Genomic DNA, 17,674 nt, shown 5'->3' with positions numbered 1-17,674 from the left:
TTTCCAGAGGTTTGCATATTCTACTTTTGTCTGCACAGGTTTCCTCTCACAGACCAAAACTGTTGTCATGCCATTTTAAGTTGTAACTCTTAATTGTCTTTACGTGTGGATGTCTGTGTCTCTTTGATGGGCTGTACGGTTGGCAGTGTTCAATGCCTCTTGCTCAGTGAAGGCTTCTTAAAAACTGATCAACTTAAAGCCCTTTCTTTTTTGTGATGTCGTAAAATTCATAAAACAAAATTTAACTAGCGACTTAATTGGCAGTTTAAGAGTGAGAATAATTCTTCATGTCAGCTGGTATTGATGATTAAGAAGGCTTGTCAGTTAAAGAGACTTTTGAAGATGCCCCATGGTTGACGCCTGACGCCTCCAGCACTTTGTGACCCTCTCAGTGGTTAAGAAGGGTGGAAAATGAAGATTATTGAAACTCTCCACACTCTCTTTCTTTAGGTTTAAGAATCAGATTTTCACAGCAATGATTCGTAACCTTGATTGCCGTGTAATCCTATTTGGAAAGGATCATTTCCAATTATTCATTCGTACAATTAAAATTGTGCTGCAGACATAGCAGTTAAAGACACTTTTTACAACCCAACCTGGCAACACAGAGCTTTTGTTCAGTTACTTAAAAACACACTAATGAGTTATTAATAACTATTAATGGAGTGTTTTGCTACAAATTAGAGCCCCCTGTGAAGTATGGATAAAAGCGAGAAACAGTAATCTCTCTATCCTGTAACATTTACTTTTTCATTGTGAAATATCATAACGCACACGCACCTGTTATAAAACCTGAGGGGACATTTCTGTCTGTACAGAGTCGGTATGTTGTGAAGACCGATTGAAAAAAAAAAGATGGTTGTTGCAGTGTGGCAGCCAAAGTGTTGGATAGAGTTTCACATTCTATATATAATCTGTTGACTTGTGTCCTTGCTGCTCTATTTAAATGCCAGAGACCCAGTGTGAAAACGGAGTGAGGAGCGCAACAATATGATGGACCTTTTCGAGACCAACAGTTATCTTTTTAATGATTTGCGCTACCTGGAGGAAGCCGATCATGGACCACTACAGCACTTGGACATGGCAGGGGTTTCCCCTCTGTACAATGGCAATGACAGCCCACTGTCCCAAGCGGGTCATGATAATGTCCCGTCCGGTGGGGAGAGCAGCGGAGAGGAGCACGTCCCCGCGCCTCCGGGTCTCCGGGCGCACTGCGAGGGTCAGTGCCTCATGTGGGCCTGTAAGATCTGCAAGAGAAAGACGGCTCCCACGGATAGACGTAAGGCTGCGACCCTCAGGGAGAGGAGGAGGCTTAAGAAGATCAACGAAGCCTTCGACGCACTGAAGAGGAAGACCGTAGCCAATCCCAACCAGAGGCTACCCAAAGTGGAGATTTTACGCAGCGCCATCAGCTACATAGAGAGGCTGCAGGAGCTGCTGCAGACGCTGGACGAGCAGGAGAAAACCGGATCTCCATGTGACGCAAAAGAAAACAATGTGAGCGAGTATACCAACCTGAAGAGGAAACTCCTCATACTATTCACATGAATGTGTAAATCTGTGCATCTGTGGATTTCAGATTATTCCCCACCCGATCAAGAATATCCCAGTTTGGACTTTTAATGTGTTTGTGGTGCTCATTAATGACATTATAACGTGAATGCTTATTACTCTGTGCCACACTGATTTTTTTAATCTAGCAGTGTGGTTTTCACTAATAATATAATTACAAACTTCTCACGTCATGGTCTTTGAATACTTTTAATTACTTTCTTATTGAATGTTGAATGCTTCTCAGTAATAGCAGCCTGTTTCTGCAATAATTTAAAAGTTTTTTCTTCATATTACAGGCAATAATATTTAATTCAATTCGCTTTTATTTATGTAGCACCAAATCACAACAGTCACCTAAAGGTGCTTTATATTGTAAGGTAAAGACCCTACAATAATACAGAGAATCAAACATACTCCTATGGAAATGCACTTGGTGACTGTGGGAAGGAAAAACTCCCTTTCATGAGGAAGGAACCTGGCTCATCTGCCGTGACTGGTTCGTGGTGAGGGAAAGAAAACAGGATAAATGACGCTATGTGGAAAATAATATGGATAATGTGTGTTTTTTACAGGTGGCCGGTGAGTACCACTGGAAGAAATCCTCTGAGGCTTGGCCAACCTCTGCTGACCATTCCACTTCAGCAATGAACCGCAGAGAAGGTACACACCTTGCACACTACCTTTGCTTGAAGTCAGGTGTAAATTCATTTAAAAAAAAAAAAGATAAAAACAGAAAACATCATGTGGTATCATAAGTCCTTTCATTTTAGGAGCCAGTGAGTCTTCCGCGTCCTCCAGCCTCCTGCGGCTGTCCTCCATCGTGGACAGCATCACCAACGGTAGCAGTCAGTGAGGACGTCTCAGAAAACTGAAACATTAGCAAACTATCTGACATTTTCAATATGATCTATTCTGATCATCTGTGAACTATTTTTGCCATACTAAACCATTCTGACTTCTGTTTGTAAGTACTTCATTTGTACAGGAAGCGCAAAAGATTTGTACATATTTTATATTAACATGAAGTTTAGATGTATTTATTTTGTGTCCAAAGGCTAACCTTGGCTTTAAGGAAGCTGAAATTCTCTTTATATATTGTACACAGCTGACCAATAAAATAAATGACTCAGTTCTACTCTTGCAGTTGTGCAAACCTTGGTGTATTTATTTGCAAGGGCTTGCCTGATTGGTGTTTGCAATCCATTGTATTTTTGATGGAACATGTGATCCTTATTAGTTACTCAGGACTGATACTGTATTGAACCCTCCTTTACCTTCAGAACTGCCTTAATCCTTCATGACATAGATGCAGTTGGTATTAAGCAGCCCAAAGCATGCCAAGAAAATAACCCCCAGACCATTACACCACCACCATCACTCTGAACCTTGGATACAGCTCAGTAGAAATCAAGACTCATCAGACCAGGCAACTTTTTCCACTCTTCTCTTATCTATTTTTAGCGATTGCTGGCAAATTGTAGCCTCAGTTTCCTGTTTTTATTTCCTCCTGCTCTGATTGGTCCAGGGTGTACCCAGCCTCTCGCCCTAAGACAGCTGGGATAGGCTCCAGCGGAAGTGAATGGATGAATAAATAGTTTGATTTTCAGTGGGCCTCCCCTGTCTTGTTCTCGGGCTCTTTTGCCACCTCATTTAAAAATACCCCTGCTGGTTGCATTAAAAAAAACCACAACAATAAAAAAAAAGCTATTTGCTCAAGATCTGCCAGTTCCCTTAACATTCAGCATTCTACTAGAGGTCCATATAAACCATTTAAACTGCCCTGAAACATTTTGCTGCTCTCTCTGTTCCAACTGGCATCCAGCAGGCCCGAGCCCACAACAGTAACTCGAGTCTCCTCCAAACACAGCGTGCCTCTGCTCTCCTCTCCTATCATATGTTGGGGACGTGGAAACTTGGGTTGCAGGCATAAGTGCAAAGCCCAGCAGGATAATGAAGTTATTTGAGCCATTAATTCATCATCGCTAGCTTCATCATCTGGTGGCAAAGCGTTCACACACGAGCTATTTAAACGTGTGACATGATGCTAACGACATGGAAATCCACCGAGTCTTGTATTGACATGATAAAGGGGTGTTTGTTGATGATGCTGCGCTGCGCTCCTTCAGATCTTAGCAGATGACACAGAGCCGTGGTTGACCTTTGAGACTCTGCCTCATCTCTCAGGCCTGAAGCCGCACACACAGATATGAACACACAAAGTGTCTCTCGCGCACGCATGCCAAGTTCATAAGGAGTTAAAGACCTCAATGAAATATTAAGCCAAGGGAGGATAACGCATATCTCAAAGTTTTGTTTTAGCAGTGGTGCAAAGAAAAACAATTTTACTCAAGTAGTGTGCTTGGAATCAAATTTGAGGTGTTCCTCCTCTAACTTTAACACACTCTTTGCTATGTATGACTCCTTTTCAGTATCTTCAATAATTCATTAAAAACAACCAGGAAGAAAGTTCAGAGGTTTGGAGGCCTTCGTCTGTTTGGTGTTCTATGTATTTTAAGTAGTCTGAAGTGTGTTGAGTGACTGGTTCAGGATGCCAATACGCTCTACAAAGCTAATTAGAGGGACCTTTCTTCCCACAGCTGTGAGACTTTTTTCATTCTATATTTTATGCCAGTGTTTCCTCTCATTAATGCACATCATTTACACATGTCCTTTTATTTATTAACTAGTCCAGACCAGGTAATTGAATTGAGTTCGTTTTTATTGTAGTGGCTCTACAATTTCCAACAAAAGAAAACCTGCAGCGCCCTTACAAGATCTGTTGGTTTGTGCGTTAGTCTTTCTAGCTTTGGGGCAGTGTGTGTTTCCCTATCTACACAACACCTCTGCCACATTTAATATAAAGATACCGGAAATCTTTTTTACTTCAGCATGCATAGGTGTACGTTCTGAATAAAGGATAACACTCTTGGTTTTTCTTTAGCTACCTGAGTGTGGATTAATAAAAAATACTTCAAAGTTCAAAGTAAAAGTTTGTGCAATATTACTTTCACAGTACTGTGTACTTTTATTCCCAAAATGAAGTTAACACTTCCAGAACCAAACTAAATTAAAGCTGGTAAACATACACTAATGCAAGGTTCTATATGGTATTATTCAGCATGCATACATCTTATACTAAATATCCTTTTTTTTTTTCTGTAGAAACCAGACAGAAATCCGATAGCGCTAACAGTAATGTGATTTTAATGGGCTCCTACTCACTCATTCTGATAGCAGTGATACTTACTTTGCAGCTCATATGTGTAGCAGTGGATGTAATATCTGTTACAATGGAGGCCGGTAATCACATTTAAAAAAAGAACTCAGATGAGTGTGTGGGTTTTTGGGGTTGATGGTGAATACAAGCACATTTCTTTTCTGTGCTGTTAGTAGAGTTGTATTGAACCTCATTGTCTTATTTTTGTGTTTGCACCATCTGACCGTGTGCATGCTCACAGAAATAGCCCTGCTCTATCCAAGTCCAGACTTTCTCTTGTATGACTTTACGGGGATTTCGGTGTTACTGATGACACCATATAATTGTCATTTGGCTGTGAAGGCAGCGTTTTAAAAGTTAAAGCTGATGAAAGGCGAGCTGTTATAGGAGGGGGGATAAGCCTGGAGGCTGAAATGCTCTGATTTACTCAGACTTTCCTTGAATATCCTGCTAGGAAAGGATTCAGTACTGACGGGGCTGGCGGTGCACCGCTTTCTGCTCGCTGCCAACACAAATGGTGTTGCCACTCATTTTTTTTTTTCATTCGTTCTTGTGGGGAATGTAAAATGGACTTGGATTTTATGTGGGTGGGAAATTGCCTTTAACCAAAAACACTGTGGTTTGAAAAATAAAATCCATTGTTCTTTCTTTTGATTTTGATTTTATTTGATTGTTTTTGTTTGCTTTTTTCCTTTCATCCACAGCTTTTCATGTAGGACAAACTGAGGTACGGACCAGTTAGGAGAGTGCAGCTTTGACCAAAGCTGCACTCTCAGCTGCAGCTTTCAGATTATAACATTTTAAACATCTAATCAGTATGATATCTTAACAGGGACGTGCCCACTGTTGGGCATTGGAAGGGGTCTTACCCCCCAGCAATACCATTTTCATGTCAGCATGCTTTTTTTTTTTTTTACTGATAAAGCAGGAACAAAATAAAGTTTAGTTAAACTAAACTTTATATATTTATTAATTATATTTATATATAATAGTTGCACTAACCCAAACCATTACTTTTTCTAAACACAAAAAGTAACACATTCCTACTTAAAAACATATTTAAAAATCATACAAATATGTGAACAACTGTGATCTGAATGTTTTAAGCTTAGGTCTTTGGAGTCCACCACACCTCCCATTTTCAAATGTGTTCAGGGACTTAAAATAACGTTGGAAATTCGTGCAGAGGAACCTTTTTTATTTAAGGGGATATTTATGTTCACAAACATGAAACAGCACAAACTGCTGTTGTTTTTATATTTTGATCAGATATTCTGACTTCCTGCCCACCTCTCCATGACTTCCTCTTGCTCCTTCTGTGCCATGAAGTTAACCTAACTCGAATAAATATATATTTGATCTTTTTATTTTAAATAAAATTCAACTTAAATGTCAATAAGACAGAAAAGGGGACATGGGCTGTGTTTGGCCTCTGGAGTGGGGGCATGGTAGAAAAAGTCTGAGAACCACTGGGTCAAGTGAACACATCGAGCGGTTCAATAAATATCAATGGGATTCTTGTAATTTACACAAACTTGCATTTTAAGATTGACTTAATTTTCACACTGTTACCTGCATCATAATCACGTACTTAATTACTCAACTTACATTTTACATATTTTTACATATAGAGAATATTCTGCTGTTATTTCAAAGTGACTGTAATACGAGAAAGTAAGTTTGTTTTCTTTTCCTTTTAAAAAGTTTTGACATTTGTATTATTAACAATCCAAACGAAAAGCGGTCATGCCGATGCACTAATGAAACTAATGAATTACCCTCAGTGGGACTGTCATAAAAAGGAATACCCCCCCCCCCCCCCCCCCCCCCCCACACACACACACACACACACAAAAAGCCGCTAATCCACTTTTTAATCCCGACCACTTTTGATGGTACTCAAAGTGGCCACTCAGTACTTTCACTGTTCTGACAAGTATATACCGTAAATCCTATAACTCTGGATAGTTTGGATTTATTAAATAAAAATACATTTATTTATAGATTTCCATAAAACCTTTTATTTTGCTAAATGGGAGGAGGAATGTAAGCGACGCACTGCCTCTCTATCATCTCTATGGGGGATGGTGCAGCACCAAGCAAGCAGCATAAAGTCAAAGCGTGAGGCACTTTAGAAGAAATAAGGTTTTCAGACGTGAGGCAGATGAAACATAAAAAGATCACCTCCTGCCCTTCACTTAACTCTGTCTTTGACCCTTGAGAACAACAAAAAAGCAACCTCGGAGAGCTCCCCAGAGACGAGCCGAGTGCGCAGATCACATCTCCAGCCTGCGCGCAATATCGTCTCCCCGCATCATTACGCCATGTGCTGCACTAATCTAACCCCCCAGCTCAATTAAGCTGATGCCAGGTTTTCTCATTGTCCGAGTTGTTCTCAGTCTAAACAGCCTTTGATCTTCGCAGCTAGCTACAAGCTCAGGCGAGCCGATGTCTTCTTCAGCTGTGCCTAATCCAAACTCCGACGGCAATTCAGAGGCAGCAGCAGGTACTGGTGTTTTCTTAGGTGTGCGCAGTTCCCAGAGAAGTGATGATGGGGCTGGAGGGAGTGGGGGTCGTGCCAAACGCTTTGACACATTGTGAGAAATATCCGCATTGTATCCTTGTAAGCTGTCACCAACATCATTACCTAAACCAGCTGGACTTGGTCAAACTGTGAAAAGCATCATTTCAGAATCTTTAGATGTTTCTGCAAATCTTAAATAGAGACACTTTATCTTCTAACTACAGGGATGTTAAAATATGGGGGAAATGCATTTTTAGAAAAGGCTTTGGATTGTTTTCACTGTATACTTTTATTCTGTTAAATTAGCCTCAAACATTGGGGTGAGGACCCCAAGGAAGGGACATAAGAATGAATGTGATTTGCTGATTCTGCAGTGTTGGCCTTCAAAAATTCAGCTCAGATCCTCTGTTATTGTTAAAGATGGATTAAAAACTGCGGGATGTGGGACTTGAATGTTTATCAGTCCGAAAAAAAAAGAAGTTGGAGAGCCACTACAGGGACAAATATTGAATTATCTTCACTGTAAACATCCTCACTCCGTAATCCTTGAGTCATCCCCTTGAATGAAAGCTTCTGCACCATCACGGCCATCTGTTGTGTGCTTGAGTCGTGTCAATAACTTTTAACGGTTAAAATTTGGTCCCCCAACATTGCAGGGAGTTGCGCAGTGGTGTCAGTGCAATAATTACTGTTTTAATGAGCTTTGGCAAACAGGGATCGGCTCATTCACAGCACCTTAAAGTAATGAGTTTGAGTGTTTATGGGGGGGCGGCTTACTGCACTAATGTGAATTCACAGGGCTTGAAATGCTACACCTTCCTTTGCAGCTGGGCTGCATCTGCAACGCTGTTATCTTCACCGTAAAAATTGCCCTGCATACTCCAACAAGTGGTCACCCTCTTTTTCAGCAGAATTTGACTAAACTAAAAACACTGTGATGTTCATGTCTTCATAGCCACGTGTCACTTTCACTGTGCGCTATGACATGATGCCTATAGGCTGGTTACAGATACATGCAGCATAAATAATACATTACAATACTTATTAGCGCTTTAAAACATGCCAGCTTTGGTCAAAGCTGCACTCCCCTTAAACATCTCTAAGCCTTGTATTAATTGTGGACTTGTAAGAGAAGAGTGTTGATGAGTGGGAAAACACCAGTAAGTGCAGATGTGGGAAACTCCACAGGGTACTGGGGGGTGAGAAGCAACGAGTTGGGATGGGGCAGGGAGGGAGAAGAGCCGACTCCTGCCTGCCTTCTGGCTGGGCCAATGGGCCATGGTAATTAGATCTGGCCAATGTGGGCCCTGGGCTTTGGCCTCTGGGCATATAAGGGGGGCCTGGGGCAACAGACCCCTCATATCACTCAGAGGTCTCTTCTCTTTCACCCAAACTCTACTACCCTTCTTCCTTACTTCCTTTGCGGCCATCTCCTTCTCCATCCATTCAGACTTTAACAAGCCATGGATGTCTTCTCGCCATCACAGGTCTACTATGACAGAGCATGTGCTTCCTCTCCAGACAGCCTGGATTTCGGCCCAGGCATGGAGCTTGCTGGCTCCGAGGAGGACGAGCACGTCAGGGTTCCAGGAGCCCCCCACCAGCCAGGACATTGCCTCCAGTGGGCCTGTAAGGCCTGCAAGCGCAAGTCGAGCTTTGTGGATCGCAGACGGGCTGCCACCATGCGCGAGCGCCGGCGGCTGAAGAAGGTGAACCACGCTTTTGAGGCTTTGAGGCGTTGCACTTCGGCCAACCCCAGCCAGCGCCTGCCCAAGGTGGAGATCCTGCGCAACGCCATCCAGTACATCGAGAGCCTGCAGGAGCTGCTACGAGAACAGGTGGAAAACTTTTATGGCCTACCTGGAGAGAGCAGCTCTGAGCCTGGAAGCCCGCTGTCTAGCTGCTCTGATGGCATGGTAAGACCGCTGATCCCCATCTTCAGCCTCTTTATGCAAATGCCTGGTTTTATCAGGGTCTTGAGCAGCAAAGAAATTAGAACCACTGCACAGCAAATCCCGGAAAAGGTCTTTATTGTTGTTTGCTGCTAAAGTCATCATCAGTGTTGAACAAGAGCACTTCTATCAGTTCTCTTTACCTTATCAAGTGTTTTATTTCAATGCAGAACCCTGATTTCCACTTTAGCAACCTGTTAATCAAATGAGCTTGCTTTGCCTCAAAACCATAATTATCATGGTTTTCCATGCATGGCATACACCTCCCATAATTCCTTAATACAAACATCGAATTATGTTGTCTTACAAGAATCTCCGTCCTCTGCTTGTGATGCTTATTATTACAGGTCATATTGAATCTCTGTTTGAAGGTGACTTTGCATCAAATAATACAAAAACAACTTATAACGCTGGATTGGACTAATGGCTTTCCCACCACCGGACACTTTATAGCCCCATTAAACCAACCTAAATCCACCTTACTGAAGTCTGGCAGGCAAAACTGGGCGCTTTTCTGCATTCCATCCTGACTGCATGTTCTGCACCGCTGCCAGGATTTTCTGCAGATTTACTAGGAGAAAGTGTCATCTTGCACAAACTGGTGTTGCTTCCACTGATACAATCGATTCGCTACACTCGGAGTCGGGCCGGGGAGGGGAGAGCACAAAAAACCACTTTGGCTTTAAGGTGCATGTGAAATAAAGAAGCCAATAACTTTGGAATTCAGGATTTATTAGCCTGTCCGGAATATTATGGCGGGCACTGCACTGGGTGTTTTCTTCCTATCCAATATAACACAGCGGTTTAAACAAGCAGCTTATCATATCTGTCTGTTTGTAAGTATTTGAAGGAATTCAAGGGTAAATTCAATTTCTCATTTCCTTTCAGGCTGACAGCAACAGTCCAGTGTGGCAACAGCTGAATGCAAACTACAGCAACGGCTATTCATATGCAAAGAACAGTAAGACCTTTTAACTTAAGCAGCAGTTTGATATGAATATAATGTGAATTCTTGCCTACAGGGCTTTAAAAAACTAATACCTGAACAGCAGATTATGTTATATTTAGACTTTATTTTATTAAGTTTCCATCTTTAATTTTGAACTCTAAAGTAAGCTTATATAACATGCCGAGCTGTATGATCCAAATTTGGCTAATTTGAATTTGGGATCCTCTTCATCAGATAGCGTGGATGATAAAGCAGCCGGAGCGTCCAGTCTGGAGTGTCTGTCCAGTATCGTGGACCGCCTGTCCTCGGTGGAGTCCAGTAGCTGTGGGCCGGCTGGCCTTAGAAACACATCCAGCTTCTCCCCCGGCAGCTCTGACTCTCAGCCCTGCACACCGGAGAGCCCCGGATCCAGGCCCGTCTACCATGTCCTGTGAAGCAAACCTTGCTTTGATGTGAATATATATTGCCTCAGGCGGGCGCCGTGCTTTTACCCAACACCAGCTGCATTTGCAACCAAAAGCAATAAGAACTAGTTTTGGGCAAGTGGGAGGAAAACCCAGCAGAACCTGAGGGACGCGCGGCGGCCAGCTTTTGTACTGTACATGAGATTGTAAATATGTAATGTAAATGCCCATTTATTCTATACTTTCTATTATCCCCACTGAGACATATTTAATTATAACAGCTGATGTAATGTTGCATTATTCAAAAAAGAAATGGTATTTAAGCAGTTCAGTTCAGGTGAGTGTGAGTTTTAGCAGGTTTTGTCCTGTTAAAAGGGAGTTTTTTTTATCCCCACTTTTTTCTTTTTTTAATTATTCTTTTTTTTTTATTGTAAAGTGTCATGAAATGACTAATGTTGCTTTTATTGGCACTATATATACATGAATAAAAAGTGAACTGAATTGAAGGAGTGTTGTGCTACACTGTTACATCCCCTCTTTTGTTCTTTGGTCTTTTTTCTACTTTTTTTGCATTTAGAAACCAGTTTTTTTCTAGTTAATCAGATGCTACGCTGAAATTTTGGAGACCAAAAAATAAAATGTTTGCAAAAAAAAGTTGAAAATCCTAATTAGCATCAATCTCACTCACTTTAATAGAGCTTTTCAGCAAAAGTTAATTAATTATGAACAGTTCATGCTGAAAGCGACTGCTGCCATTTCAGTTTTTATCTTTTGATCTCTCTGGCTTTTTGAAGATTTAAAAAAATATTGTTTCTAGAACAGGTAAATTTTTCCTTACGATGGCAGATTTATATTCATTTGCAGAATCATGATCAGGAGTCTAAAAAACTGTCAAAATAAAAGGCCTAGTTATTTATTATGTGCCTCACACGTGGTGTGTCCCAGACGTCTTGGAGTTTTCTTCAGCTAACAAGGTGTCAGGATCACTGATAGAGGTCATCTGATATCGTTTATCATTTTTACCCTGCTATAATCATTCATGTCGCCTGTTTGCTGATGAGGCAGTACAGCAGCGTAAAAGCCAAATTCGTGGTGTCTTTCCTGGGTCACACAAATGATTCAATAAAAAGAGACAACTGTGTAAATAAAGGAAAAAATTCAAAACATCTCTAAACTCATTTTTGTGTCTCTGTACTCGTGAAGTGTAAAGCTGCACTCTGTGTGTGTGTGTGTGTACCTGTTTGTTCCTTCCTACCAAATGTGAGTCATCATTAACACCCTTGATTACACCATCAACACAAGAGTTAAGAACAAATGGCCTCTAATTGCATGTATTGTGTGACTGAAGAGGAGGAGGCGGCGGAGGGGGAGGGGGTCACATATGTGTTATACTCCCTCATGTCTTTGATCATGCACTAAGAAAGCTTGTTTTCAAGGAATGAGCTGGAAAGCTGTAATACCGTGTCCGTGCATTTGTCAGAAAGCTACGAATTTCGAAAACATATTATGACGTAAAACCAGAATCGAATGTAAACCACACAAATCTGATACAGCTCCACTTGGATCGTCTAAAGTATTACCATGCTGCTTTCATGTAAATGCATCAGTTATAATGATGTTTGTAGTTTGTAGTAAATTTTTTATTTTATTCTTTTTTGTTGTTGTTATGTTACATTAATCTTGCTAAACAACACATTCATTTACTGCTGCTTATCCAGGTTCGAGTTGCAGGGAGCAGCAGTTTCAGTAGAGACACCCAGACCTCCCAGCCTGGGACCCGAGAGATGCCAGAGAGAGACATAATCTCTCTGGCATCTCTCGGGTCAGCCCCGGGACCTTCTCCATCACTGCAGACATTGTGTGAATCCATCTGTAAATTTTGTGGTCCTCTCTCCGCTCACCGAAAAGAGGTGAGCACTTCACCCTTTTTCCGGCCGAGGACCATGGTCTTAAAGGTGCTGATTCTCCACACTGTGATGCAAATCACCATAGTACACACTTGAGGTCACTGCCCAACGAGGCCAGGAGAACCAAATAATGGGTGGCTTGGGATGTATGTAGCTCAGGAGGTAGAGCGGGTCATCTGGTTTTTGAAAGGTAGGTGGATCTCTGGCTTCCAGTCTATATGCCTTTGGCAAGATACTCACCCCAAGATACTCTGTAATGTAAAAAGTCCTGAGGCCACTAAAGCAGGTATTAAAAAACAGTAAAAAAGGAATCAATAACATAGACAATTGATAAAATACCACCCTACCCACAAAACTTAAACACAAAACAGTATAAAAGTATAGGGAGACAAAACAGCACAGGGCTCAAGCATAAGAAAATAACATAAAACAAGAGATAGCAGAGTATTCATAACCACATGACTGATTACACTTTTAGTTATCATCCCATTCTGGGTCCAAGGTCTGCAGGAGAAGAAGAAACGACACATGTTGATAACTCGAAAAGAACATGCTGTTTGAGGATTTAGCTAACGGCACCAAAACGTTCATGTGTTACTGAATCCGAGATTTCAAGAGGAGTGACTGAGCACCTACGTGCTGCTTATGTAAGCATCTGTATGTTAATTTTGTCTCAGCAAAAAATACATAAATAAATAATTATCACACTTAACATAGCACATTGCATTGGCTTCTTACCCAGAATTTAAATCGCCTGATTGCATATCATCATAAGGGTCTAATGTTAGGCTGCATGTGACCAAGAGGTTACAGAAGAAAATCTCAGAAAATTCATGAAAGTCAAATAAGTTTAAGTGAGAAAATAACATATTTCTGACAGTAGCCATATTTTAAAGGGCGAGCCATTGTTGACAATGTTTTCTTTTCTTTTTTTTTTAAAGATTTTACAGCATTTTGATTATAAAAACTCATTTAGAGCTGTGATTAGATTAAATAGTTAATATGCATAAATTTCAGTAATTGCATCATGCAAACATTTTGGGAAAATAAATTGTGTTTGTCAATAAATAATCGATATTTATGATCAAAATTCATTTTTTGTTTTGTGTGGTTTTGTTCTGTTTTTTTCTAATACTCTAAGCAGGAAATCTCCACTTGATTATCTCTTGCAGTCTCCACACTCAAAAAATTTCTCCCTGTGCCAAAGGGTTTGTTAATGCATTGTCCAGAGTAGCATTTACAGAACATTTCATTCCTCACAAAAATGCCTATTGATTTAATTTAGTAATTTATTCCGCAATTAAAGAGAATTTAAAGGCCCTTCTGTGAATGTATTTCCTCTATCATGTCAGCAAAATGAAACAAGAATTTTTAACTTGACTTTATTAGCATATATTAAGATAGATAACATCCAATTTGCATATTTAACCTTAAATATTATAGAGGACTCCTCATACTAAAAACAATACTTTGAATGTAAGTAAATAAATGTGGTGGTTTCATGGTTTCTGTCACGGATAATGGAAAAATGCAGACTCAGTCGCGAAGCTCTGGGTGCAAAGTACACAGTGCGTTTATTTACAGTGCCCAAAAACAGTTTCAAAACACAAAGTGAAGTGCAAAGTCCAACGGTGATCTTCTCCAAACTCCCAGTGGTGCGCAGGTGAGTTCCCAAAGTGACATCCAAGTGTGTGTTCTCCTCCAATAGCTTAACCCCGCGGGCTCCTTCTCTCCAACCTCCAGCTCTGTATCTTTTCCTCCTACAAATGAGCAAAAACACCAGGTGAGGGGGCTAGCCGGCTAAAGCTAAGCTACAAGTCAACAAACACTCTTCACTACCGAGCTTCCAGTACAATCCAGCGTCGACTGCCATCTGGACACACAGTTAAATACCTCAGCCCACAACGAAGGATGATCAGTGACAGCTGGGTGGCAAATTAGGTGCAGGTGTGTCAGCCACTGGGTAGGGGAGGAGGAGAGAGAGAGAGAAACACACACACACACACACACACACACACACACACACACACAGGTAGGTCGCCCCCGGGAAGGACCGTCCGACCATGACAGTTTCATGCTGTTGTCTATTAGATCATTTTAGGATACCAGCAAATGTTATGATAGCCACTTTTTATCCAGCAATGGTGTTAATGATCTTTAAAGAAACAAAGTAGCATTAAAAGAAATACAAGAAATATGATAACTGTGCAAGTACCACCAGTATTTACCCAGATGTACAGTCCAAGAAGTCTCTTAATCTGCCACTGAAGAGATAGTTGCAGTGTAACACCCTCCAAAAACAAATCCCAGCAGTTAAACAGTGTGTCTGTCTCAGCTACAATGCAATGAAACATTCTAGCAGTGGCTTGTATTTCACTAACCTCTGCTGTCAGCTGCAGCCTACACTACAAATGTCGCTTATGTAATTTTCCGTGGCTACCTGTGATTCATGAATCTCACCCTCGCCAACCCCACACGGCGTCCACACCAGAACGTGCCAGCAGTTTACACGAAGGTTGTTGGGATTGAGCTTTATTTAAAACGTATAAGTTATACAGGGACCTGTTTTTATTATGAGTGTAATAACATCACTCAGAGGCCAGCACAGTCATTCTTGTAGTACTGTGCAAGACCACAAGAGAGAGGTGTTTCTTGTATTTCTCCAACATGTGAGAGGCCATATTCATGAGTTTATTGATCATTATTTAAGGGCAGATTTTATAGGCCGCAGGTTGTATTTATGTAGTCTCTAAATGATCCTCTTGATAGTGTTTCTGTTGGGTAATTCATATATTCTCTCATCTTTGAGGGAAATTCTGATCTCATAATGAAACTTTAACTGTGGGGGTCTTTGGAGAATTAAATCTGCCCTCTGGCAAAATCTGTGATGCTGCTCTCTAAGTGAGGAACTGCAAAGGCAGAAAAGGGAGAGGAGATGAATTTCAGCACACTTCTGAACTGTGAGCAACGCTGTAATATAAGAAACGTTTAAACCTGACATTTCGATCATACTACTGCTACTACTAATCCATCCATCCATCCATCCTGTTAAACAGATAAAGATAGAAGTGAGTAGGATGAAATATGGAGAAAACACACCTGGATGTTACGCTAACTGGCCACTTTATTAGGTACACCTGTTTAATTGCCCTGTAATGTAAATGTCCAGGCATATAAGCATGTCAAGATGACCTGCTGAAGTTTGAGCATCAGAATAGAGTCGAAATGTGATTTAAGTGACTTTGAACATGACATGGTTGGCCACATGACCTCTGCTGAACATTTCAGAAACGGTTGAGTTAGTAGGATTTTCCTGTAGATGCATCCCTATGTTTCTGGGTTCCTACCTCACTGGAGAATGGCTGGACTGCTTGCAACTGATAGGAAATCAACAGTGACCCAAATAGCCACTTATTACACCAAGGTATGCAGAAGAGCATTTCTGAATCCAAGACATGTTGCACTTTGAGGCAGATGGGCACAGCAGGAGAAAACCACACCAGGTGACACTCCTGTCTGCCAAGAACAGGAAGCTGAGGCTGCACTTCATACTGACTCATGTTCCCTGGTCTGATAACTCTAGATTTCTGCTGCAACATTCAGCCGGCTAGTCAGAATCTGGCTTTTATCAATGCCTCAAGCTTCTGGTGGAATAACTTTCTTGGCATTCATCAGGTTCCTCATTAACAAGTGAGAATCATTTCAACCCCACAGCCTACCTGAGTCTTGTTGCTGAGCATGTCTGTTCCTTTATGACCATTTATAGCTTTTTTGATCCAAAAGGGAAATTCATGTTTCACATAGTTCATCTGCTATTTGGATAAGAATTAAAAATCCTGATTTCTCTGGGTCCAAATTATTTTCTGCATCTCTCCCTACAACAGATAGAGAGCAGTCTTCCAGTACTGATGTTTTTTTGTTCCATGAAGATTTTAAAAAGTGGTGGTCAGAGTTATCCAGGATGGCTTCTAATGTCTTTAGTGTGCATCTTTCCCCCGCCACCCTCAACATGTCCAGTCTGGCTCCAATTACAGAGCCATCTTTCTTCACCAGTTTGTCCAGTCTCCTTGCATCCTTGTTTTGGATGCTGCCTCCCCAGCAGACTGCAGCACAGAAAAGCACACTTGCCACCACAGACTGGTAGTACATCTGCAGCAAGTTACTCAGATGTCAAGAGATCTTGGTTTCCTTAACAAATAGAGGCAACTACCCATTTTTGAATAGTCTGTCTGTATTCTGGAACTCGTCTAGTTTGTTATCTATTTTGGCATCACCTCAATGTCCACCCCACAAACTTTCTGAGGCTGGAGAGGAGGCCTGAATCTTTGGAAATCTACTACTATCCTTTGTCTTAGTGATGTTCAATATGAGGTAAATGGCCTCTGTAGTCAGCAGATCTCAGTTCAATAGCACACCTTTGGCATGTGGTGGAACAGGAATTATAATCATGGATGTGCAGCGACTGCTTGGTGCTATCATGTCAATATGGACCTAAATTTCCAAGAATAATTTCCAGGATCTTGTTGAATGTGTGCCACAAAGAATTAACACAGTTCTAAAGGCAAACGGGGGTCTAACCTGGCAGCAGCAAGGTGTGACTAACAACGGGCATGTTAAAACAGATAAATAAAGAAATAAAGAAATAACAACTATCTTTGTAGCAAAAATGTTTAGGAGAGAGGTAAGGTATTCCTATCTTTCGTAACACTTCCGTACTGTTTATAATATATATTTTTTGATTTCTTTCCTCTTTAATAAAGATTCTTCAGTTGTGTTTTCTTTTTTTTTTAGTTTTCTCTTTTTCTCTCTGAGAGGAATTATTTTGTTTGGAGGAAGTTTAAGAATATCAAGGTGATTCATCTCCATTTAAATAGGGACACACTTTAATTTGGAAACAATTCGTTTATACTGCAAAATGTGCCTCTGTGTGCAAGCTTGGTGAAAGTTTTTATTTGTTAAAATACCACAGAGCCTTCGGTCATGTAAAACAAAAAATCTATCTATATTAAATCTAAAAGAGATGCATCTAAATGCCCGACAGCCGTGCAGTAAAACTAGTCTAGCCTGGATAGAAGTTTACAAAAAGATCACAAGTTAAAGATTGTTGTATCATCTTTGTTGTGTCTCACAGCCACAGATGTGAGCCTTTTGAGAAGGTGTTGCATTC

The 17,674-nt window shown here is 41.0% G+C and overlaps 2 protein-coding genes across 2 annotated transcripts; both read left to right on the top strand.

Annotated features, from left to right (window-relative positions):
• The first annotated feature begins 960 nt into the window (after positions 1-960).
• On the top strand, positions 961-2,694 carry myf6 (myogenic factor 6). Its single transcript, XM_006780861.3, is given in 4 exon segments — positions 961-1,497; positions 2,127-2,214; positions 2,325-2,398; positions 2,400-2,694. Coding segments are annotated over 4 exon segments (696 nt in total). The 5' UTR covers positions 961-990; the 3' UTR covers positions 2,427-2,694.
• A 5,978-nt stretch (positions 2,695-8,672) lies between these two features.
• myf5 (myogenic factor 5) lies at positions 8,673-11,745 on the top strand. The gene is made up of 3 exons (XM_006780860.3): positions 8,673-9,211; positions 10,136-10,208; positions 10,431-11,745. The coding sequence occupies exons 1-3, from the start codon at positions 8,759-8,761 to the stop codon at positions 10,628-10,630; spliced, it is 726 nt and encodes a 241-aa protein (XP_006780923.1). The 5' UTR covers positions 8,673-8,758; the 3' UTR covers positions 10,631-11,745.
• The last annotated feature ends 5,929 nt before the right edge of the window (positions 11,746-17,674 follow it).

The sequence above is a fragment of the Neolamprologus brichardi genome, chromosome 17 (genome assembly GCF_056152115.1).
Source record: "Neolamprologus brichardi isolate AB-2024 chromosome 17, ASM5615211v1, whole genome shotgun sequence".
NCBI classification, from domain to species: domain Eukaryota; kingdom Metazoa; phylum Chordata; class Actinopteri; order Cichliformes; family Cichlidae; genus Neolamprologus; species Neolamprologus brichardi.
This window is presented reverse-complemented; position numbering and strand designations above follow the sequence as displayed.